At 47.2% G+C, this 23,583-nt stretch overlaps 1 protein-coding gene across 1 annotated transcript in view; it reads right to left on the bottom strand.

Annotated features, from left to right (window-relative positions):
- Nucleotides 1-5,242: 5,242 nt before the first annotated feature.
- The window catches only part of FAM180A (family with sequence similarity 180 member A), a 32,344-nt gene continuing 14,003 nt past the window's right edge, over nucleotides 5,243-23,583 (bottom strand). The window contains exons 2-3 of the mRNA XM_015429345.1: nucleotides 10,733-10,833; nucleotides 5,243-5,596 (exon numbers count right to left, since the gene is read on the bottom strand). Coding sequence (XP_015284831.1) covers nucleotides 5,243-5,596; nucleotides 10,733-10,833 — 455 coding nt within the window. The remainder of the gene's footprint in view (nucleotides 5,597-10,732; nucleotides 10,834-23,583) is intronic.

Here is a 23,583-nt window from a genome sequence, read left to right as displayed (position 1 = left end):
GGAGAGGACTCACAATCATAGGTTTAAATTAAGGCAGGAAGGTACCGGCTGGATAGTAGGAACACTTTTTTACAGGAATTCCAATCTGCTGCCTAGGGAGGTGGTGAGCTCCCTCTCACTGGCAGTCTTCAGGCAGCAGCTGGACAAACCCTTGTCAGGGATACTCTAGGCTGATCCTGCACTGAGCAGGGGGTTGGACTAGATGGCCTGTATGGCCCCTTCCAACTCTATTATTCTATGGTTCTATGATTCTATGAGATCAGTTCATGTGCAGAAAATGGCTGCTTTGTAAGGTGAACTCTATGGCATTATACCCCATTGAAGTCCCTCCCCTACCTAAAGCCCATGCTCTTTGGGATCCACCACCAAAACCTCCAGGTATTTCCCAACCCAGAGCTGTCAGCCCTGCCCACAGCTCTAAACTGGTCTGGACAGCACCTTCATATCTTTAACATAAGACTCCTTTAATGAGGACAACCATTCTGCTACATTGATTTGTACTACACGATGACAGATATGATTGTAGCTGAGTCATCTCTCCAAAATATTATCCCCTTGTGTCACCCACAGTGAATCTGGCCCTACTCCATTGTAGTTCATGTCCCTCTCCCTTTTTTTAACAGGTTAAACAAGGTCAGCAGCCTGTAGCTGGTTCTGTGATTGGTTGATCTGATGTGACCTAAATCAACCTATCCACTCTCTAGGAGACTCATCTGGCCCATGATACAATGTCAGCCCAGTACTAGATGGAAGCAGCCAGGGAATGTATAATTACACAGCTAGTAGAGGCTTTGATCTGTTGTTTCTGACTATGCCGGAACAGATGTCTGAACCCACACAGAGTTCTAGGCTCAGAGCCATGCAAGGGCATTGACACTGCTTGGGCCTTTTGGACTGGCTGTGAGTCCACTGTTTTTGGAAATATGCATAAATATTAGTGTTACTAGACCTTCGGCGTAATGTTGAGAGGGTAAATGCTGACTCCCCGTCATATGTGTGCGAAAGAGTTTACCTAAAATTTCTGTTGCAAAGGTGCCTTTTTAATTTATCAGCATACTGGTGATGATTTTTCTTTTAATCCCATGTCTCATTCAGGATTCATTGTGTTTGTCTCACGCATAGGAGGAGTGCAACATTACATCTTCTATTGCAGTCTGTCACCTTCACTAGCTCCGAAACAAACGCTGACCAGGTTTCAGATTGAAATGCCACTGCCCCAGGATGTGTCTGCATGCTCACATTCTTTCTCAGGCCTTTTAATCACTGCTTTACTTGTAGTGGAGAAACTTTGCAGACATTCATCCAAACCAAGCTGGAGCTAAGCTGGTCCTGAGAGGGCTGCTGAGAGCCACCACGGGCCCCAGACAAAGATTTCATCTGATCCCCCACCCCCATGACCCCGATCAGCATGCATCTATAATAATAAAAGGATCCACATGTCAATCTGTTTGTCCCTTTGTGGCAGGCATAACTCATCAGAAAATAAAACTTGAGAAATCAAAATTGGACCACGAGTTTTAGGATGATCATGGGCAGGGCTCTTTTTGTAGATAAAGCCCAGCAGGAACTCATTAGCATAATAGGCCACACCCAACAGCAGAAACTCATTAGCATATTAGGCCACACCCATGACAGCACATCTCATTGGCATATTAGGCCACACCCCCATATTACCAGAAGTGTGCTCATCCAGCCACACCACACCCACCTTTTGCGGGAACTCCTTTGCATGTTAGGCCGCACACCCCTAATGTAGCCAATCCTAATGAGTTTCTGCTGTTGGGTGTGGCCTATTATGCTAATGAGTTCCTGCTAGGCGTGGCCAACTTGGAAGCCAGCCGGAACTCTGTTCCTGTGCGTTCCTGCCCCAAAATAGCCCTGACATGGGCATTCCAGGACCAAAATGAAAGGAACTGCAATATTTTGGCCTAGGTTATCTCTGGACCCCCCCCCCCCATGCTATTTGCAGTGGAAACTAAGGTTGTGTAGTGGTTTAGGTGTCAGACTAGGATCTGGGAAATCCAGGTTCGAATCCCCTCTCATGCCATGGAAGCTTGCTGGGTGAACTTGGGCCCATCACGTCCTGTCAGCCTGACCTTCCTCACAGGGTTTTTGCGAAGATAAGACAGAGGAGCGGAGAACAATGGTTCCCCTTGGGATAAAGTTGGGATATAAAGTAAATAAATAAATAAATTATAACATCTGTTTCTCATTTGTTACCACTGAGACAGATTAACATTTATTATCATGCATGTTAAAGGGGGGGGGAGCATCCTTTTACTACTCTGATAGGTTATGAGGAGATAGTAACTCCCCCTTCTGTCCATAATATTAACAAAGGTTTGCTTCTATATTACCATTAAATACATTCTAAGTTGTCAAATCAGGATGGGTGAGGAGGCATTAAGACTGAAAAAGAAAGGTGGGGGAAGAAAAATGCATACCGGGGCTAGATGAATGGCAGATCATGAAGGGAAGAGAACAAAATGAAGGAGGAGATGCGGAAAAGAGTTAGAGAAATGTAGGAAAAGACAACAAAAGTTTCTTTTTTTCCTTTCTTTTTTTGCTACCACACACTAAAAAGGCTGCCTCTTGTCAAGATCTGGCTGTGCAGGAGTTGGGTGGAACTAAAGGAAAGAGCAAACCATATCGACCTTTTTGGGAGGCTGCATCCTGTCCTGGCTGGTCTTCCCTTGCTCCAGTGCAGGCTTGATTGACAGGTTTAGCAAAATCAGCATACAGTTCCCCTCAGCCTTGTGTTAAACGTTGCAGAAAGTAGGGTTGCCAACTCGACTTACCCCTCAGAGCAGGGGAGCCGAGCTGGCGTCCGGGAGCTCCTCGTGTATGCGTGTGCGCGCCGCCGCAACATCACCGGAAGTGACACACAATGTTGCTGACGTTGGGGGCGTGGCCGAGCTTGTCGGGGGGAAAACCATATAGTTTCCCCCCCCTGACGAGCTCAGCCACGCCCCCAACGTCAGCAATGTGGCTGCGTCACCTCCGGGAACGCAGCTTTGGGGGCAGGGTTCCCCCCGGGGCCCAATTCTGCCACAGCAGAAATTGGGCCTCGGAAGTGGGGGATTCCTTGCCCCCCGGGCCCATTTGGCAACCCTAGCAGAAAGGCCGGACTCTTTGCTGTGCTCTGCCTTCCCTGCACCCCTAATTGTTGCAGTCAGAACTGCATTAGAATATATTTTTTAATGCATTCCATAAAAACCGCATGATGCTGGCTCTAGGGGCCCTGCAGCTGACTCAGGCCCCCTGAATTTTGTCCCTCCAGTTCCCCTCTGTCACTGGCCCTGACTGCTGGGTGACAGTTATCACCAAAATATTCTCCTTTATTTTGTTCCTCAGAGAAAACTAACAACTCAATTTTTAAAGTACATACAAATGCCTTAGAACAAGAGTCATGAACCAGGGAAATATGTTAAAGGTAAAGGTTTCCCTTGCTCGAAAGCCAGTCGAATCCGACTCTAGGGTTGCGGTGCTCATCTCCATTTCCAAGCTGAAGAGCCAGCGCTGTCCAAAGACATTTCTGTGGTCTTGTGGCCAGCATGACTAAACACCAAGGCGCACGGAACGCTGTTACCTTCCCACCGAAGTGGTACCTATTTATCTACTTGCAATTTCTTGCTTTCGAACTGCTAGGTTGGCAGGAGGTGGAACCAGAGACGGGAGCTCACTCCATCATACGGCACTCGGGTCTCGAACTGCTGAACTACCGACCTTCCAGCCTGCAGTTCAACATCTTAACCACTTGAGCAGCTTAATCAGAAAACAGTGATGCCTGATGCACGTAGAATATAGAAACACCTTCGCCAGTTCCTTTAGTCTTAGTTCCTTTATTGGAACAACTCTTCATTCTATCTGAGAGTGAAGAAGAGCCCTGCTGGATCTAACTCAGCATCCCATTTCATAAAGTGGCCAACCAGTTAGTTGCTCCAGAAGGCCAACTGGAGGGCACATAAGCCAAGGCTTTCCCTTGATGTTCCCTCCTAGCACTGAAAGTGACGGTCCTCTTTAGTCATCTTGGCTAGTAGCCACTGATGGACCTCTCCTCCATAGAGCTATCTAAGCCTCTTTTTGAGTCAAAGGTAGAGCACACTTTTTCTTTTGGCTCACTGTTATCTCCGGTCTGTCAAGGTCCCCAACTTTTTGAAACAGTACAAAACCAGTGAATCTCGTTTGACCGGGAATGGTAACAGATAGAAAATATGAGTTTATACAGGGTTGTCCGCTTACTGAAAAACATTTCCTGCAGGAAAAAGCAACCACTCCCCTCTAATGGGGGCAATAGACATGAAAGAGGGGGAGAAGGAGGGACAGCTAGTGCAACGGAACTGGTCTTCAGGCTTCTTGATTTGGGGCCTTGCTTTATTACTCTTCACTTAGTGGCCCATTGGCAAAACATAGATGCTGACCAGGGAAGTCTTGGCTGAGTTCAGACTGGCAGTTTGAAGTGGGAAGGAGTCATTGCAAAAAAGAGCCAGAACAAACTGTTCCGGGTTTTCCAGGTCACACTGTGCGGACTGATGCAGGAGCATACCAGGAGAAGGCGTGAGGGTGCGTTCACACTGTTGGCCCGGAGGCGCGGCTGTAAGCGGCGTTTTCCCTGCAGCAGATGCCTAGGCACCTAGGTGCAGCAGCAAATAGGGCAGGATCCGGCTGCTGTGTGCCATAGGTACATCCAGCGACATCACTACCCCCTCTTCAAGGCAATCACCTGCACCTTCCTGGTGCCAGAGTGAGGCTAGGAGGTCAGTCAGCATGAACAGCCGGTGCACATTATTAACGCGGACTGTTCCCAGCTTCTAGTGGTTAGCATTCACACTTCTGGGAAGCGGAATGAAGCGGGATAAACGGGCTCTCCAGGGTTTGCTACCACTTTCACCAGGTATCTTTTAAACCCGGGAGGCAAGTGCTACAAGACGGGTTGAGTACGGGTGGGGAACACTGGACAGATGTGCCTGTGTGAACGGCCCCTTTAATCTGCTTGTGAAACGTTCCTCACATGCGCCTATATCGGGGCAAGCTGCCAGTCTGAACTCGGCCCTGGTCTGTCTTTAGCTTTAGTAGGAATGAATGCAACCAGTTTTTCTTGTAGAAAAGATCTTACTACAGGTGTCCTCTAGGAGGAGCCAGAGAATAAAGAAAGTCTCCCTGCCTGTAGGGTCTTAAAAACACTTTCTTTTTTACACCGCAAAGAAAGTGATGCGTACTGCTATGAGAGTGAAGTTCCGATCTATAAAGTCCTTTGAGAGGATGGTGTTTGGCTGGATGGGAACGTCAAGTCGTGCTTCAGGACCTTGTAGAGGCTGACAAAGGATTCCGCCCAGGTGTCTTTCTGGTGTCCTTGGGACTGAGCAGCCTGATATGCTGTGTAGACCATGGTTAGTATTGTCCTCTCAAAATCTTCTTTTTTAAGCATCCCAGGGTAGCCCGAAAGCCTGGCATTCAGCCTGCGAATGTCTGTGATGCTTTTGGGGATAACGTCGTTGCAAAGGGTGTCAAATGCCTCAGCCACCCTCATGGAAGCCAGCTCCTGGTCCTTGACAGAGATCTTCAGATCTTTGTTGATTTCCAGCTCCGTTAGAAACTAGCACAAAAACAGAGAGAGAGGGATTTACGCTCAGATTCGAAAGTAAAAAAAAAAGATATATACCATGGAGATTAACTGTGTGCTAAATGCAAAAGACTGTTGAGCTGTCAGTGCTGGATTATCGGTTCCCATCTATAACCTGTATGTGAAGTAGTTTCTGCCAGCAGGCATAGACTGGAGCCATCCAATGTGTAGGCTACCCTGAGGTTTCAACCTGCCACTTGGCAATTGCCCCCAAAGCTGAGGCTCAGGCACAAGGACCTGAGATGCTGGCGATCCCAGTGGAGAGTGACAAGTACCTGGAACACTTCTCCACATTGTCAATAGAAAACGGCAGCGAGCAGAGAGTAGGAGTCTAGCCTAGTCTTCTTCCAAACGTGATAGTTTCCTGTGTTCGTGGGGAAATATTCCATGGTGTAAGTTTACACCTGTGGCTTGAAGCAGAACAGTTTAGACACATATTTGTCACCTCGTTTATTTTTGTGTAAACTAGGGCCTCAGAGCAGGCCCGTAGCTACAGTGGGGCATTTCAGGGCTCCGCCCCCTCATATGTGAGGCACGCCCCAAAACAGCCAATGCCCCTCTCCCCTCCCTCCCCTCCTGTGCCATTAAAAGGGCCCTCCAGCTGATTGGCGGGAGCACATGGCCTGCCAATCAGCTGGAGGCTCCTTTACATCTTGCAGGAAGGGAGGGAGATTGGCAGCTGCACGCCTTCAATGAACTCCAAGCAGCGATTTTGCTGCTTGGAGTTCAGGGCAGGTGTGCAGCCACCCCTCTCCCTCTCCCTCCCTCCTCCTCTGCTGCCCCACAAAGTTTCCCCATGCCCTACGAACCCAAAAATTCTGGCTACAAGGCTGCCTCAGAGTCAGGTGATGGAACCTCGTACCATTTCAGTTGGTAGCTGCATCGTTCTACAGTAGAAGGACTAGATTTGGTTTGGTAGCACTTTAAAGACCAGCAAGATTTTCAAAATATAACAGTAATAGTAGTAATATACTTTATTGTCATTGTACATAGTACAATGAAATTAAGATGCAATCATTTCGATGATCTACAACAATATTCATATACACTCACACAACCATTCACCACTATCTCATAACTCCCTTAAGGTTCACATAGCAACTTAAAACCACTAATGTCACCCAAATTCCAATTTCATACAGCATTTAAGGCAGTAATAGCTCTCGAATAAAAACTATTTTTTAATCTGTTTGTCCTTGTTTTAATTGTCCTATATCTTCTGCCCGAAGGCAGCAGTTCAAACAGGGAATGTCCAGGGTGTGACAAATCCTGCAGAATGTTCTTTGCTTTTTTCAAACATCGGAAGCTTTTGAGAGTTGAATCTCTCTTTGTCAGACATACCTAACAAAGGTATATCTGATGAAGGGAGCTTGGACTGTCAGAAACCTATCTCCCTGAAAATCTTGTTGGCCTCTAAGGAGCCACTGGACTGAAATCTGGCTCATCACCTTGTACAGTTTTGCTTTTTTAAAACATTAAACAGTTGATTGAAGATTAAAATAAAATACAATGCAGTACTTAGTAAAGCAATTACAAAGTGATCATTAAGTTTGTGGTGAATCAAGGATTGCCATTACAAGTTATCTGCCAATGTTGAGCTTTTATTCAAATAATTAAAAGTGAAAATAAATGGAGTTCAAACCAGTTTTAGAGATCCTTCAACTACTTAATGGTAAAGATACAAGGTGTGCGAATAGGGTTACCAAGTCTGTTTTACCTCGCGGCGGGGGGCTCCCGGACGGCGTCCTGAGTGCGCGTGCTCGCGCAAAGCGTGCGCACGCCGCATACACGTCAGCCAAATGTGGCGTGATGACGCCGGGCACGCTGGGGGCGGGGCCACAGCCATTTGAGGAAAAAACTCTATGTTTTCCCCTCAAATGGCTGTGGCCCCGCCCCCAGCATGCCCGGCGTCATCACGTCACATCCGGCTGACGTGCACACCGGGGTGGGGTTCCCCCCGGGGCCCGATTCCGTGGCGGCGGAAATCGGCCCTCCAAAGCGGGGGATTATCCGCCCCCCGGGGGGACTTGGCAGCCCTATGTGCGAATGAATAAGGGTGTTCTTCTGGGTCAGCAAAAGCATCTAGCCATGATGACCATTTGGTCATAATACTAGTAGTGGTAACCTATCTTGCTGTGCCATCCAGTCTGAGGTCTTGTCCAGTAAAAAAAAAAATATATCCCCATACCTTTTGGCACCACTGATGCATCGAGGGGAGCGTCTGTAATTTCCAATTTGAAGCAAGCACATGCTTTGCTGCTGCTAAAAGGGTGGAAATGAGGACTTTAGTGTTTTGAGGAATCCTGAATCTTGGCCATAATTCCAAAAGAATTAAGGTTAGATTTTGCTTGTTTTCCAGTCCATCAAATTGAGAGTGGTTACGGAGGGGCACTTGGCACCCTTAGATCCCCTTTTGCTTAGAATCATGACCTTTCAGTGCCAAAAGGGCCCCTCCCCACTTCCTTAGTGAGGATGTTGCTCTGTGATAGAAAGGGTTCTGGTTATTGGGGAGTGGTGATTGCACTGAGCCTGTCGGTATACAGTGACTCACAGGGCTCGCTTGCTATTCTTGTCTGAGAGCTGCTCTTCAACGGCTGGCCCATCAGGCAGACATTAAGGGAAGTGCCTCTGTGGAGCAACTTCTCCATGCCTGTTGTTTGTTGCCACCAAAATTGCTGTTTTTGGTTGGGGACAGAAACTTGGGATGCCAGCCTCCAGGTGAGACCTGGGGATCCCCTGGAATTACAGCTCACCTCCAGACTACAGAGATCAGTTCCCCAGGAGAAAATGGGTGCTTTGGAGGGTGGACTCTTGGCATTGTACCCCACTGAGGTCCCTGTCTCCCCCAGGCTTCATCCCCAGATCTCCAGGAGTTTCCCAACCTGCATTTGACACCCCCCCAGTGGGGACCTGGAGACCCTGGGAAGCACAGTTCCATTTCTTTGCACATATGCTGTGGTTATTATGGCCGACTGCTAAAACGACAATGCTCTTATTACTTAGTAGGGATGGGGGGGGGGACTGGATTTTGAATCTATCGCTTTCCCCCTTGTCCTTCCTCCAAGGAGCTCTGGGCCGTGTGCATGGCTTTCTCAGCTATTTTAGCCTCACAAGAGCCCTGTGAGATAGATTAGGTGGAGAGAGTGGGACTGGCCCAAAGTCAGCCCATGAGAACCACGGCGGAATAGGAATTTGAGTCCAAGTCCCATGAGTCATAGTCCAAGCTTCTGACTACTACACAATGCTGGATGTTATTGGATTTTGTGATAACACTGGTTTAATTGGAAAGCTAGAGGGTTTTTTAAAAAAATAATAATAATATGCTTCCTTGATTCTCAGAATGAAACTGCAGTTGTCTTTGATTCTGGCCAGAACAACAAATTTCAATTACATGACCATGTTTGCATATAAATAGTGTACAAATGGCATATAACATCCAAATGGAATACACATGGCATTAAAAAAATGCAAAAGAAATTAACTAAATGGAAGGCAGCCAGTAAAAATGAAGGGGTGAAAATGCTCAGGAACAAATATGTGTGAAATCTAAAAGAAGCAAAAAAAGAAAGAAAAGTATATTTGTACATCTCTCCTGCCAACCCAGCAGTTCGAAAGTAAGACATTGCAAGTAGAGAAATAGGTACTGCTTTGATGGGAAGGTAACAGCGTTCTGTGCACCTCAGCATTTAGTCATGCCGGCCACATGACCACGGAGAAGTCTTTGGACAACGCTGGCTCTTTGGCTTGGAAACTGAGATGAACACCGCCCCCAGAGTCTGATTCGACTGGCTTTCAAGCAAGGGAAATCTTTACCTTAATTTGGTATGATACTCTTGCTTTGATGGTTCTGCTTTCAGGGTGGGTGACAGTCATGCACAATCATAGATTAGGGGATGTTACATGAAGTTTATAAGTGGGGGGGGGGGCTGTGGCACAGTTGGTAGAGCACCTGCTTAGTATGCAGAAGGTCCCAAGTTCACTCCCCAGCATCTCTGGTCAAAAAGACCTGGTAGTAAGGATGTGGAAGACCTCTGCCTGAGACCCTTGGGAGCTACTGTCTATCTGAGTAGACAAGGCCAACCTTGATGGTCCTAGGGTCTGATTCAGTATAAGATGGCTTCAAGTATTTTCATGTATTCTTATATATACTCAGCAATCCCACTGATGACAGTGGGATTTCTTTCAAAGCAAGTTTGCTTTGGACCATTTTCAGAAGTTGCTCTGCATGTGCGCTTTATTCTGAAATTCTGTGGGAAAGACCCGCAGAAGGTGCTATCGGCTACAGAATATAGTGCCCACTGCCCAGGCCATTCCTCTATAAAGTGAAAAAGAGGTTTTTGCTCAAGAAGTGGCCAAATCAAATACTTTGCAGCTAGTGAACCGGGGGGGGGGGGGGGCGAGGTAAGTGCTTTTTTTTCAGCAGGGGATGGGGGGGGGTAGGTATGCCAGATCCATGTTGGGAAACTCCTGGAGATTTGGGGATGGAGCCTGTGGAGGACAGGGACCTCAGTGGGGTACAATGCCATGAGAGCCTACCCTCCAAAACTGATCTCTCTGCCATCTGGAGATGAGTTGTAATTCCAGGGGATCCCCAGGTCCCACCTGGAGGCTGGCATCCCTATGTTACAGCATTAGGAGAGCCAGGTCATGTCACGGAAGCTCACTGAGTGACCTTGGGCCAGTCACTATCAGCTTAGTCTGGTCACTATCTCTCTACTGTCTCTCTTAACCTACCTCACAGAGTGGTGTGAGGATAACGTGAGAGCAGAGTGAACAAAGTTTGAAGCTGCTTTGTCTCTCCATTGGGGAGAAAACTATGGTATAAATAAATAAATATTGGCATAAAATAGGAAGCACGTATCTTAGGCTAAAGATACACATATGACTGAACAGGAACAAATGCATGTTTTTCACACTGTGGAGTGAGCTCACTTCGCTGCCCCTGAAGGATCCATACAGTCTGTGGATCAAAGCCTGACTAGCCTTTCCTGTTTGCTTCCTGCCCATTTTCACGTGTGTTGTTCATTTCAGTGCTTATCCAGATTTGCTGGTATTATTTTTACAGAGACAGAAAGAGAGAGCCGAGAAGTTTTCTCACACATACTGAACCTCGAATAGAAGGTCCACGTCTTCCTGAGATTTCTGAAGGACGGGGTTGAGATGAGTGGCCGAGGACCTCTTCACGCGTTGAGCAGATGGGAAAAGCATTGCTGAGAAGGAAGCATGGGAGAAAGACACTGTCAGAATCAAATGTGCTCTTTGTTTTTTCCTCCAAAGGGCTCCTGTGCTTTCCAGAGTTTCCCAGCAGGCAGAAATTATGGAGCTGGAAATTCAAACTACCCTTGTTGAGTTTCTGCCTAGTGTACAAAACAAGGTCTGAGCCCTGTTCTAGTAAAGCCTAGCAAATCTTTCAAAACCATTCCCCAGTTCCTACCAATTTTATTTATTTATTTATTTATTTTTGTATTTATACCCCACCCTCCCCGCAAACAGGCTCAGGGCGGCTTACAAGAGGGCAAAATATGCCCATACATAAAAACAAGGTAAAAACAGTAAACCAATGACTATTACAAATAAAGTGCTCAAATTTAAACAAGGTGATCATTCATTAGAGATAGGTGGTTTTTCATGGAGGTAGGTAGTGTCCAGTATGTTAAACTATCCAGTCCAGCAGTACCAGCCCGGCGCTGTATTGTGGCCAGATCTTCCATAAGGCCATCTCCTTGCTCCATTTGTTGCCAACACAGTTGGTAGTGGTGGTAGTGGTAGTGGCGGCTCCTATATAAAAGCCTGGCAGAAGAGCTCTGTCTTGCAGGCCCTGTGGAACTGTACTAGGTCCCGCAGGGCCCTGATCTCCTCCAGGAGCTCATTCCACCAGGTAGGAGTCGCCACTGAGAAGGACCTGGCCCTCATCACAGCAAGCCTTGCCTCCCTGGGGCCTGGAATCACCGGGCGATGTTGTGTCCCAGACCGAAGTGCTCTTAGGAGTCTATGTGGGGAAAGGTGGTCCCTCAGGTATGTCGGACCCTGGCCATATAGGGCTTTAAACATAAGCACCAGCACTTTGAAATGGATCTGGTATGCTATTAGCAGCCAGTGCAGTGCTTTCAGCCCAGGCCGGATGTGCTCCCACTTCGGGAGACCCATCAACAGCCTGGCCGCCACATTCTGCACCAGCTGCAGCTTCCGGATCTGCAACAAAGGCAGCCCCATGTAGAGAGTGTTACAGTAGTCTAGCCTTGAGGTGACTGTCGCATGGATCACTGTAGCCAGGTCATCACGGTCGAGGAAGGGAACCAACTGCCGAGCCAGCCTAAGATGGTAAAAGGTCGACTTGGAAGTGGCTGCCACCTGGGCCTCCATAGTTAAGGAGGGATCCAGGAGCACTCCTAACTTCTGACGCTGGCATGGAAGGTCGGGAGAGGGATTCCCCAATCCCAAACCGACCTGATTCAAGCACAGGACCTCCGTCTTCACTGGGTTTAGTTTCAGCCGGCTCAGCCTGAGCCACCCAGCCACGGCCTGTAAAGCCCGGTTCAGATCTTCTGGGTGGGAGTCTGACTGGCCACCTGACATCAGAGAGAGCTGGGTGTCATCCACATATTGATGACACCCCAGCCCATGCCTCCGGGCAATCTGGGCAAGAGGGTGCATGTAGATGTTAAACAACATTGGGGAAAGCACTGCCCCCTGAGGCACACCGCATTCGAGCGGGTACCTCCGGGACTGCTGTTCCCCTAGCGCCACCCTCTGTCCCCAACCTTGGAGAAAAGAGACAAGCCATTGAAGGGTGAGCCCCTGTAACCCCGCGTTGGCGAGGCAGTGGGACAGCAACTGGTGGTCAACCATATCAAATGCGGCCGACAGGTCTAACAACAACAGTGCCGCCACACCTCCTCGATCCAGATGCCTCCGGAGGTCGTCAGTAAGGGCAACCAGTACTGTCTCTGTCCCGTGGCCCAGGTGAAAGCCGGACTGGAATGGATCAAGGACAGAAGCGTCATCCAGAAAGCCCTGTAGCTGTGTCGTCACCGCCCTCTCAATCAGTTTGCCCAAATAGGGCAAATTGGACACCGGCCGATAGTTGGACAATTCAACCGGGTCCAAAGATGGTTTTTTCAGGAGAGGACGGACCATCGCCTCCTTGAGTGCCATCGGGAACCGCCACTCCAAGATGTTCCCTGATCCCAGCAACGTAGCCTGATACCCATCCTACTTTTTTTGCTTAATTTTACAGCCTTAGAGACTAGGAAGCCCATAACTTCTGCTATACTCAAAACATTACTTAGATCCTGTTTACCCAAACCCCTTGTTATCAAGCTGTCTTCTGCCACCCCATGTCTGATTTTTGTCCTTGTAAGATACGTGGACGGTAAGCCACATTTTCTTTTAAAACCCAAACTCCTGTATCAGCAGGAGCCATTTTAGCTCCGCATTATGATCTCTAACCACAAGGTGGTGCAGGATAACAGTAACAGCATTCACTCTTGCTGGAACAAGGGTTGCCAAAGGTTGAAAGTAAGTTAGATGAAGACAGGGCCAAATGTGGAGCTTGGAGGGGTGGAGCTTGGAGGAATCTGACCGGTCAGTGCAGACACAGTTAGAGCTAGGGTTACCAGCCCCCCAGCTGGGGCCTGAAGATGTCTCAGGCTCTTCCCTGGATCTCTAGGAATTTCAGCTTGGTTGATTCTTGGAGATTTGAGTGTGAAGCCTGGGAAGAGTAGAGTCTATAAAGGCGAGGGAGCTCAGCAAATAGGCAATGTACTGGAGCCTACCCTCCGAAGCAGCCATTTCTTCAAGGCAGATTGATATCTTTAGTCCAGAGTGCAGTTATAATTCCATGAGAACTCCAGGCCTCACCTGGCGGTTGGTAACCCTAGCTGGAACCGTGTTTGCATTTGTGCAGGCTTGTCAGACTCCTCCATGCTAGAGCCCTATTATGACATATTTGGTTCTGTCTTCATCTATTTTATTTTCACCTTTTGACTCCAGCCACTAGGCAATCACTCTTAACTAGAAAAGTTATTTATTCAACTGGTTTATTATACTTGCATCCCACCGTTCCTCCAGAAAGCTCACAGTGGCCATCCATAAGGAGTTATTCATCACAACAGCCCTGCAAGGTGGGCTGGCATTCCAACCTCTGCCTCTTCCTATGTCCCCCTTAATTCAGATTCCACTCTCTGTTTATATTCTGCTTCTCCTGCCTAACTGTGACACCTTTTGCTCCTGAAAAGAAAGAGTAATGTTCGCCATTAAAATCCTGAAGTGCTAATTGCTGAGTAATTAAAACTTCACTCACCCCGCAATTACTATGTTTATTTGCCAAAACAACTGCTGGCAGGGATCCCAATTGACAGCTCTAAAATGAATAAGTGTTCAAGCACCCTTCCTTGGAAAACTGCCCCATGTATTCAGCAGAGCTTGGGGAGTGCAGGGAAGAGAGATCAGATTCTTACGCTTTCTCTTCTACTGTGAAGGTGGCAGCTGGAGCAAATGGGAGCAAAGCATCCTCTGTGTCTGTCGGCTTAGGAAGAGTCCGAGGGTCCAAATTTTGCCATGGAAGGGCATTGCACGGCACCCCTCCTGGAAAAACTGTAGCCTTGTTCGTAAGTTACATACAAGTTCTTTGTATGTGCCTTGAGTAATCCCCATGTTACAGTCAATATGTGTATAGCTCACTGTGTGATACAAACACCAGGTTTATCCAGGTACTGATCCCTGGTTCATAAAGTGAGCATACATTGGCTCTTTCTTACCAAGAGATGTACACATGTTAGGGTTGCCATCCCCCCGATGGGGGTGGGGTTCCCCTGATTTCGGGCCCTCCAAAGCTGCCCGTCTGCCCGATGTGCCTGGTGCGATGACGTAATGCAGGAGACGCTCTAGCATTTGGGCAAAAACTGTATTGTGACCATAAAGTTTTTTGCCCAAATGCTAGAGCGTCCCGCCTGATGTGCCCTCCATGATGATGTCACCTCTGGGTAGCATTATTGCAGTGCTCACGTTGCGAGAAGACTCCTGGGAGAATTCTGGACCTCCCCTCCACCAGCAGTCAGGTAAGACCTGGCAACCCTAGCACCTGTACAGACAGGAGGTACATGCATTCACTTTAGCATGTGAACAGAGTTATGGTAAAGTGAAAGCCCAGGATAACATGTGACCCTCTGCATCTCTCCCATGACTCGCTGCATCCTTCTGAGCCATCGCTTTGACCACACCACCCCTCTTGTCTTTAACAGGATCACCAACTTTTTGCTGCCTGTGCCCTGTTGCAGAGGGGTGGCAAGGGCTGATGGCATCCAATGTGTCATTTTTCCAGGGCATGGAGACCCTTGAGCCAACCCTGAGGTTCAGCAGTGAGAAAGTGACTGATCCAAAGCCACCTTGTGAACATTGAATGCCTTCCCAGCCCATGTGCTTCCACTTCCTCGGTGACTTCTCTCAATGCACCTCTGCTAACTTCCAGACCATGGACATTCCTGAATGTATACGATTTAGTATATAAGCTGAGATGCAAAAAGAAATGCAGGCTGAATTCAGCACAGTGATTATAAATGCATGTCAGAACTTTTCTGCTGGCTCAGCTTCCTCCTACGCTGACTCAGAGCGAGCAACATGAGGGACTTGCTCAGTATCAAAGAACAGCATGGAGCATTAATGTGACTCGCCATCACCTTCTCCCCGGAGGAGTTTCTGTAAAACTATCCTGTCATTACAATATGCACTGATCTATTTAATGAGGCATCCAGCGCACATCACAAATAGTCGTTATGACTTTCTTCAAGACAGGAGGTTTCTAATCCATAACGGGCCACTCCCCCCTACTCCTCCACATCCCCTCCACCTTAAGGGGCTGGTGGATTCTGAATCCCCCCCCGCCATCTTGGATAATATGTTGATATATTGTTGATGCCTTTAAGTGTTTTAAAGTTGTTCTTAATTTTATTACTTATTGTATTTGTCTTCTGATGTAAGCCGACGTGAGTCCTGCTTGCAGGGAAGGGCAGCCTAATAAATCAAATGTAATAAATAAAATAAATATTAACAATTGTATAGAAGGATAGAAACTGTATTATCCAAATCTACTCGAAAGCCTTGATTTCAGATTTGGAGCAGCTCAACAGAATCTAGGCCTAATCTCTCTCTCTCTCTCTCTCTCACACACACACACAACCTGTTTTCAGCTTTTCTTGGTCTAGTTCAACTGCCTTACCAGATGTTAGTCAGTCTACTAACCCTCTGGGCACCTGGCCCTTGTTTCCTTAATAACTTGAAGATGTGTGAAGGCAAGTCCTGGAAAAGTATCTTTAGACATCAAAGACTGTACTAGAAAACTACAGAGGAGATGTCCAGCTGTACTGAGTGGGAAGGCAGTTCAGATCCAGAAGACAGAGACTAATGTCATCTCCATAAGCAGGGATGAAAACAACTTTAAAAGGATTTCTCTCTGGAATGCACTTGAGTGAAAGATGTTGCAGAGGACCAAGCTGCCATCTGGATCCAGTTTGGTGTAGTGGTTAGGAGTGCGGACTCTAATATGGGAGAACTGGGTTTGACCTTGGGTCAGTCACAGTTCTCTCAGAGCTGTTCTCTCAAGAGCAGTCCTCAAAGAGCTCTCTCAGCCCCACCTGCCTCACAGGGTGTCTGTTGCGGGGAGAGGAAGGGAAGGAGATTGTAAACTGCTCTGAGACTCTGAGTGAAGGGCGGGGTACAAAGCCAATCATCATCTCCTCCTCCTCCTCCTCCTCCTCCTCCACTGCAAGGCTGTCTCCTCTAGTATCTCATGGCTACTGATAGCAACAACTTTGAGTTTCAGAACTTAGAGCCCCAAGTTACCTCTTTCCATTCCAAAATCTTGTTTTTTAACAATGTCTGTTGGCAGAGTTTAAACATGCAGAGAAACAGAGCACCAACTGTTTAAAGAAAGTAACTTGGGCTGCGGTCACACGGAGCATTAGCCACGCTACAGAGACAGAAGATAAGCAGATTTTCCGGGCGCGATCAAACCGCAACATCTGGGAAGCGTAGCTCTCCCATGGCGAACCCGAGGCTTCCCGCTGAAGATGCGCCGTAAAAAACTAGTACTTTCAAGGTGCTAGTTTCCGGAAACCGTGGGGCAAGGGCGGGTGTCTGATCACGTTTCCTGTGGTAGCTCGTGGCATCCGGCGCCCGCCCATGTCCCATCGCGAAAAGGATTTTTTCCCCCAAGTCTCCGCGGGATGCGCACAAGCACCCAACGGCGCATGTACACACTTTGGTTTTTTTTAAAAAAACAACCCCCGCCACGCCGCTTCTTTGCCACTCCACAGGATTGATGTATGATTGGCACCTGCCCCCGAATCACGGGACGTCGGCGGGACATTTGATCCGGCGGCCATGCGGTAGTTCGCTCCGGGGCAAACAGCCACGCCTCCCTCCCCCCGCGATATCCGGCCCGTGTGACCGGGGCCTTGGTTTATTAAAGAAGAAATAAACTCTAATAGAAGAGAGAAGAGGGAGAGAGGCTTAATTAACTGACTAACTGCTGTGAGAGACAGGAACGAAGGGGGAAGGCTTGGTTGGAGCAGGAAGTCTCCAAAAAGCCAATCAGGAGACAGGAAGGAGATAATTTGAAACTGTGGGCAGTCCCTAATCTAGCTAGGCTAACTAGCAGTCCTTCAGCTGTCCCCCTGCAGGGTGATCTTCAGATGTTCTTTATAAGGCTGCACTATAGACCTTACATATTCCAACAATGTCATCAGGTCTTATTCTTAGCCTGAATGGATTCTGCTGAACTTCTCAATGTTTATATAGATCAACAACATCTTCATCTTCATCTTCTGTCAGCACTAAAATCATACATAAAAACACCCTTTGAGAGATCTTAAACTATGTTCTGGGGTTTGGCTGTTTGGAAGACAGTGTAAACAAAGATTTGGAAGGAAAAAGAATGTCATGAAAATAGAATGAGGGAAATTATCCCATTTCTCCTTGATAAATCAATCCCGTCCTTTTGGGGTACTCTCTACGGTGTACCTGACTGAATACAGCATGGTTTTAATCTGTGCAGAGGGGGTGGGATTGTTGTGATATATCCGATTATGGGCTATGAAGGAAAGCCCTTAAAATAGGCAGATTCTTATACACACACACACAAGAGAGAGAACCTGTGAGGACTCATGAGGGAACTGAGTTCTTAACTTGCTTTCCTACCCCTTCCCTGCTTGCTATGTTTTCATGTACCATTGTGGATTGCTGCAGTGAGCCACAGAGCTGCTATTAACTTTCTGGAAATCTTTGTATCCCACATTAAGTCCCTCCCACCCCACCCCAAACTAGTATGACTAAGTCTTGATTCTTATATTCAAATCTCTCCTCTATTATCTGAAGGACTCTCTGGGTATGTTGGCAGACTCATGGAATTCAGTGGATAGGAATCCCAGGGAAGTGCCAGTTGTATGAGTCAGCACTTCCACTTGAGGGTTGCTGGTGTGGATTCATGTATGGTTACCAACCTCCAGGTGGTAGCTGGAGATATCCCACTATTATAACTGATCTACAGGCAACAGAGATCATTTGACTTGTAGAAAATGGCCACTTTGAAAGGTGGACTCTATGGTATTATACCCACTGAAGTCCCTTCCCTCACCAAAACCCACCTTCCTCAGGCTCCACCCCCAAAATCTCCAGGTATTTCTCAACCTGGAGCTGGCACCCTAGATTCATGCCACTGTGACTCACTTTAGTTGGGTGTATTTTGTAGGTGCTTTCAATTTATTATGGGCAATGGTGGGGTCCAACAGTACTAATGAGGAGTGAATGAACACTTTATGACCCAGAATATACTGGAATATATACGCATTCTATGGTAGAGGGCCAGAGAGTCCTGGAAAGCAGTTTACCAACAAGTCTGAAGGGGGAAAAAATGTCCTGCTTCTTTAATAGAAGCTTAAAATGTGGAAACGGGCAGTTGAACATCACCTGGCAAATAACATTCAATTAAGCCTCTGTTACACAGACAGGATATTTTTCTCCAGGTCTCTTGGCAACCCGGCTGGATGGATAAGTTGATACAGAAAATCTTTAGAAGTCTGGCTTTTAATTATTTGTGAATCAGCTATCAGTACTGTCAAAAATTATGTGAAATACAACACACCGTTGTATGTCAGTGGTCAAGTTCCATAACACATAACCTGTCAGATATTAAGCAGTGAAATCAAATATCATTGGGTACAAAATGCAGCCCTCAAATTTTCTCTAACAAGCAAACATTTAACTATTCAAGTATGGAGAGCATATGCAAAGCAGAATTTGTATAGGATACTTTGGGGGGAGGAGGAGGAGAATATTGGACTTATACCCCTCCCTTCACTTGGAGTCTCAGAGCACCCTGTGAGGTAGGAGGGACTGAGAGAGCTCTGAGAGAACTGCCCTTGAGAGAACAGCTCTGACAGAACTATGGCTTGCCCAAGGTCATCCAGCAGCTGTAAGTGGAGGAGTGGGGAATCAAACCCAGTTCTCTCAGATTAGAGTCTGCACATTTAACCACTACACCAAACTGGTCTGTTCTACACTCTAAAGCATGTTTGATACTCAGTGGCCAGGGCCCGTAAGAGCATTGAAGAAGAAGAAGAAGAGATTGGATTTATACCCCACCCTTCACTTGGAGTCTCAGAGTGGCTTACAAACTCCTTTCCCTTCCCCTCCCCACAACAGACACCCTGTGAGGTGGGTGGGGCTGAGAGAGCTCTGACACAAACTGCTCTTTTTCAAGGACAGCTGTGCCAGAGCTTGTGACTGACCCAAGGTCACAATTAGCAGGTGCAAGTGGAGGAGTGGGGAATCAAACCCGGTTCTCCCAGATTAGAGTCCGCACACTTAACCACTACACCCATCTTAATTTAATCCCATTGTGGGAGGGGCCATAGCTCAGTGATAGAGCATTTTCTTGGCATGCAGAAGGTCCCAAGTTCAGTCCCCAGCATCTCCAGTTAAAGGATCTGGCAGTAGGTGATCTGAAAGGCCTCTGCCTCAGAGAGCTGCTGCCAGTTTGAGTAGACAATAATGTCTTTTATGGATGACTTCTGGTTGGATTCAGCATAGGGCAGCTTCACATATACTCAAATTATGGTTGATAATCATTCATGGGCGGAATAAAATAGGGCACTTTAGAAGTGTTGCTGTTGTAAAGGCAAAACTTGATCCCTCCACCCACAAGCCCTGGGTAGCTTGGCCTTCTATAGCACGGATCTCAGCATGAGGTGTACATTAGGGATGGGCATGAACTGGCTCACGAACCTAATTTCATGACAAAATAACCCTATTCGTGGTTTGTGAGCCAAGGATCATGCGATCGCACCCACAATGAACCTCCAAGTTTTTCACAGAGGTTTGTGCAGTTCATGTTCGTGGTTCGTGCATGAGTGAGTGAACTCGCCACTTGGACTTCACTTGACTTCACTTGCAACTTGCAAACACAATTTAAAGGGAATCTTCCCTTTAAATGGCTTTTGCAAGATCTTCCCCCCTCCATTTTGCTGGCGTTGGGGAGTCGCCACCAGCAGCAAGGAGGGAGGAAAGATCTTCTGGGAAGGGAGATCTTCCACATTCCATTCTACTGGTTTTGGGGAGTCACTGCCAGCATCATGAACTTCACAAATGGAACCAGTTCGATAAATGGGGAGGGTCACGAAGGTTTGTGTGACCTCACAAACCGGGACAAACCTCCTTTTTCCCAGTTTGTGCCCATCCCTAGTGCAGTGTTCCCTCTAAGCTGAGTTAGTGTGAGATAGCTCATGTTTTTTTAGCCTCCGGCTCACACATTTTTGTCTTTGTCCAGGAAGGATGGCTCCGGAGCAAAGTAATTTATGCAGTAGCCAAATCGGCTGCTCACAGCTGTAATGCCCGTAGCTCACAAAGTAAAATTTTTGCTCACAAGACTCCACAGCTTAGAGGGAGCATTGCCCTAGTGTATACACCCTAACCATGATCAGGGTCAGAACCTTTGTGAGTCAGTTATAGATTTATAAACCAGTCTCCTCTGGGAGCCAGTGTGGTGTAGTGTTTAAGAGCAGCAGACTTTAATCTAGAGAACTGGGTTTGATTCTCTGCTCCTCCACATGAAGCCTGCTGGGTGTTGACCTTGGGCCAGAACTCTCTCAGCCGCACCTGCCTCACAAGGGGCCTGTTGTGGGGAGTGGAAGGGAAAGGTGATTGTAAGCCACTTTGAGACTCCTTAGGGTAGAGAAAAGCAGAATATGAAAACCAACTCTCCTCCTCCTGTCATGTTCTAGAATTTCCCAGAAAGCGAGTGCAAGAGCTAGATTTCAGTGGTTTACAATCATCATTATTGACTGAAACATTTTCTAGGTGTTTTCGTATGTCAGGGAGAGAACAAAAATTCAGTGATGTTGACTGAATGCATCCCTCCACCCCGATTATGCTGTACATCTACACTGCTGCAATAAAGTGAAGAAACTGACTTCCTGCTGGCGTGGCACAGCAAATGCCTTATAAGATCAGACTGAAAGACCATGGCCTGAGAATTCTGCCCACGACTCTTATACCTTTTAAAATTTTGTAATATCCCTTCTGATGAAGAGCTAAGGTGAGCTTGAAAGCTTGGCACAGTGTCTTATGTTAATGTGCCTGGTCCCAATGAGAGGTTTTACATGCATTTTGTTCCAGTTTTTGGATCAATCAGTCTGCCAGGATTCTTCTCAATCAGCAAGAAGAAGGGCTTTAGAGCAAACTAGGGCACAACCCTGACCTGGATAGCCCAGACTCGCCAGATCTTGTCAGATTTTGGAAGTTAAGCAGAGTCAGCCGTGGTCAGTATTTGGATGGGAGACTGCCAAGGAATACTAGGGTTGCTACGCAGAGGCAGGCAATGGCAAATCATCTCTGAACATCTCTTGCCTTGAAAACGCTACAGGAGTTGACAGCAAAAGGGTGGTGGTGGTGGACATGACTATTTTAGAACGTTACCACCCCTTATAAAAAAGGTAAAGGTTCCCTTGCTCGAAAGTCAGTCGAGTCCGACTCTAGGGTTGCGGTGCTCATCTCCGTTTCAAAGCCGAAGAGCCAGCGCTGTCCAAAGATGTTTCCGTGGTCATGTGGCCGGCATGAGTAAACACCAAGGCGCACGGAACGCTGTTACCTTCCCACCAAAGCAGTACCTATTTATCTACTTGCAATTTCTTGCTTTCGAACTGCTAGGTTGGCAGGAACTGGAACTAGAGACGGGAGCTCACTCTGTCATGCGGCACCCGGGTCTCAAACTGCTGAACTACCGACCTTCCACAGCTTGCAGTTCAGCATCTTAACCACTTGAGCCACCGCAGCTCCACCACCCCTTATACCACCCCTTAAAAAGCCAGGTAGGGTTCATTCCAAATGACACATCCTTAAAAGGAATAGAGAAGCCAAGGGAGTTTTTTTTAAAGAGTACTACCTCACCAGCTTTCCAAATTATGCATAGCTGCGATTTAGAGGGGGGGGGATGAAATATTAAATTTTGAAACCTTTTATACAGCTAACATTGATATATAAGAAACTGTTTAGTTGCAAGGGGAGCATTGCCCCTCCCCCTGCAATTAAGATGTTTAATAACAGCTGATAGGCACAGTGTGTATTAAACTCACTCACCTCCTTAGGGCTGGCTATCCTATTTAATGGGCTGCTCAAAGAGATGCCAGCAACCCCACCCTGGCCCAAAGGTTTCCTTTCACAACTTCCTTTTCCTTGCGTGCACATCAAATTGTGGGTCAACAGGAGCTGAGGCCCCCATGATGGACAGCAATAGGAATCAGCTGGTTTTAGCCCCAGGACTGGGGTGTTCCTTCCCCACCCCCACCCCTCCCTCTCAGCCATGGGAAAGTATATTAGGAAACCTCCACCATCAAGTGATGCTTCAGGAGGCTTGCCAGATTTTCTTATCATAAGCACATAACTCGCACTCTTCCTGCTTACTCAAGTTACAACCATGCCGAACTAATGACCCAGCCTATTTAACCACGTCCAGCTCCTTTCCAGATAATGCAAAGTAAGTTAAAAGGTATTTCTTTCAGCCAGTCAGAGCATTAGATACAAAATTTCTGCTTGGTCATGATCAGTGTTCCCTCTAAGCTGAGTTGGTGTGAGCCAGCTCACAGTTTTTTAGCCTCCAGCTCACAGATTTTTGATCTAGCTCAGGAAGGATGGCCTCAAAGCAAACTAATTTATGCAGCAACCAAATGGCTCGCTCACAACTTCAGTGCCCGTAGCTCACAAAGTAGGATTTTCGCTCACAAGACTCCACAGCTTAGAGGGAACATTGGTCATGATGTGACAAGCTAGTCCCACGTTGCCCTGCTGAGTGGTGGGTGGGCAGGTGCAATCCTGGAGAAGCAGGGAGTACTCATGGATCTACCACTCCCTATTGGGTAGGACACATGACTCTCCAAGAACTGCTCCCTTCCCCACCATCTTCTTTCCTTGGAAAGAAAGGGTGGGGAAATAACAGACTAGAGTGGAAGCCGATGGAAAGTTTGGCTCACTAGAACCACACCATCTTGGAAATAAGAGCTGGTTGTTTTCTAGGCAGTGCTTAAGGAAAGAAAAAGCTGCTGTTGAGTCTTAAAAGGCAGAGCGAATGTAATGCTGCATAAATACCAATGACTTTTGTAAAAATTGAACTCCTCCATAGCTTTATAAGGCAGCACACTTTTTAATGTATCAGGATAATAGCTAGTCTGTGAAGGTTTGCTGAGTGCCAAGTCTAGCTGGGTGTGATCTGGTTTTGTGCTCTTGGGGCAGAGCTGTGGAAAAGACTGTCATCCATTTAGCGAGCCAAAACCGTGTGTCGCTTGACAAAGAGCTTCTGTGTGTGTTCGCGCGTATGTGGTAATAAAAAGTATTGTTTTCCAAGGAGGGGTGCTTTCAAATTTCTCATGCCATGCTAGTTCGACTCAGAAATCATCATTTCAACTGCATCTCTC

This window comes from Gekko japonicus, unplaced genomic scaffold (genome assembly GCF_001447785.1).
Source record: "Gekko japonicus isolate JY-2015 unplaced genomic scaffold, Gekko_japonicus_V1.1 scaffold804, whole genome shotgun sequence".
Classification (NCBI taxonomy): domain Eukaryota; kingdom Metazoa; phylum Chordata; class Lepidosauria; order Squamata; family Gekkonidae; genus Gekko; species Gekko japonicus.
The sequence above is the reverse complement of the archived record's forward strand: the minus strand, read 5'-3'. Positions and strand labels throughout refer to the sequence as shown.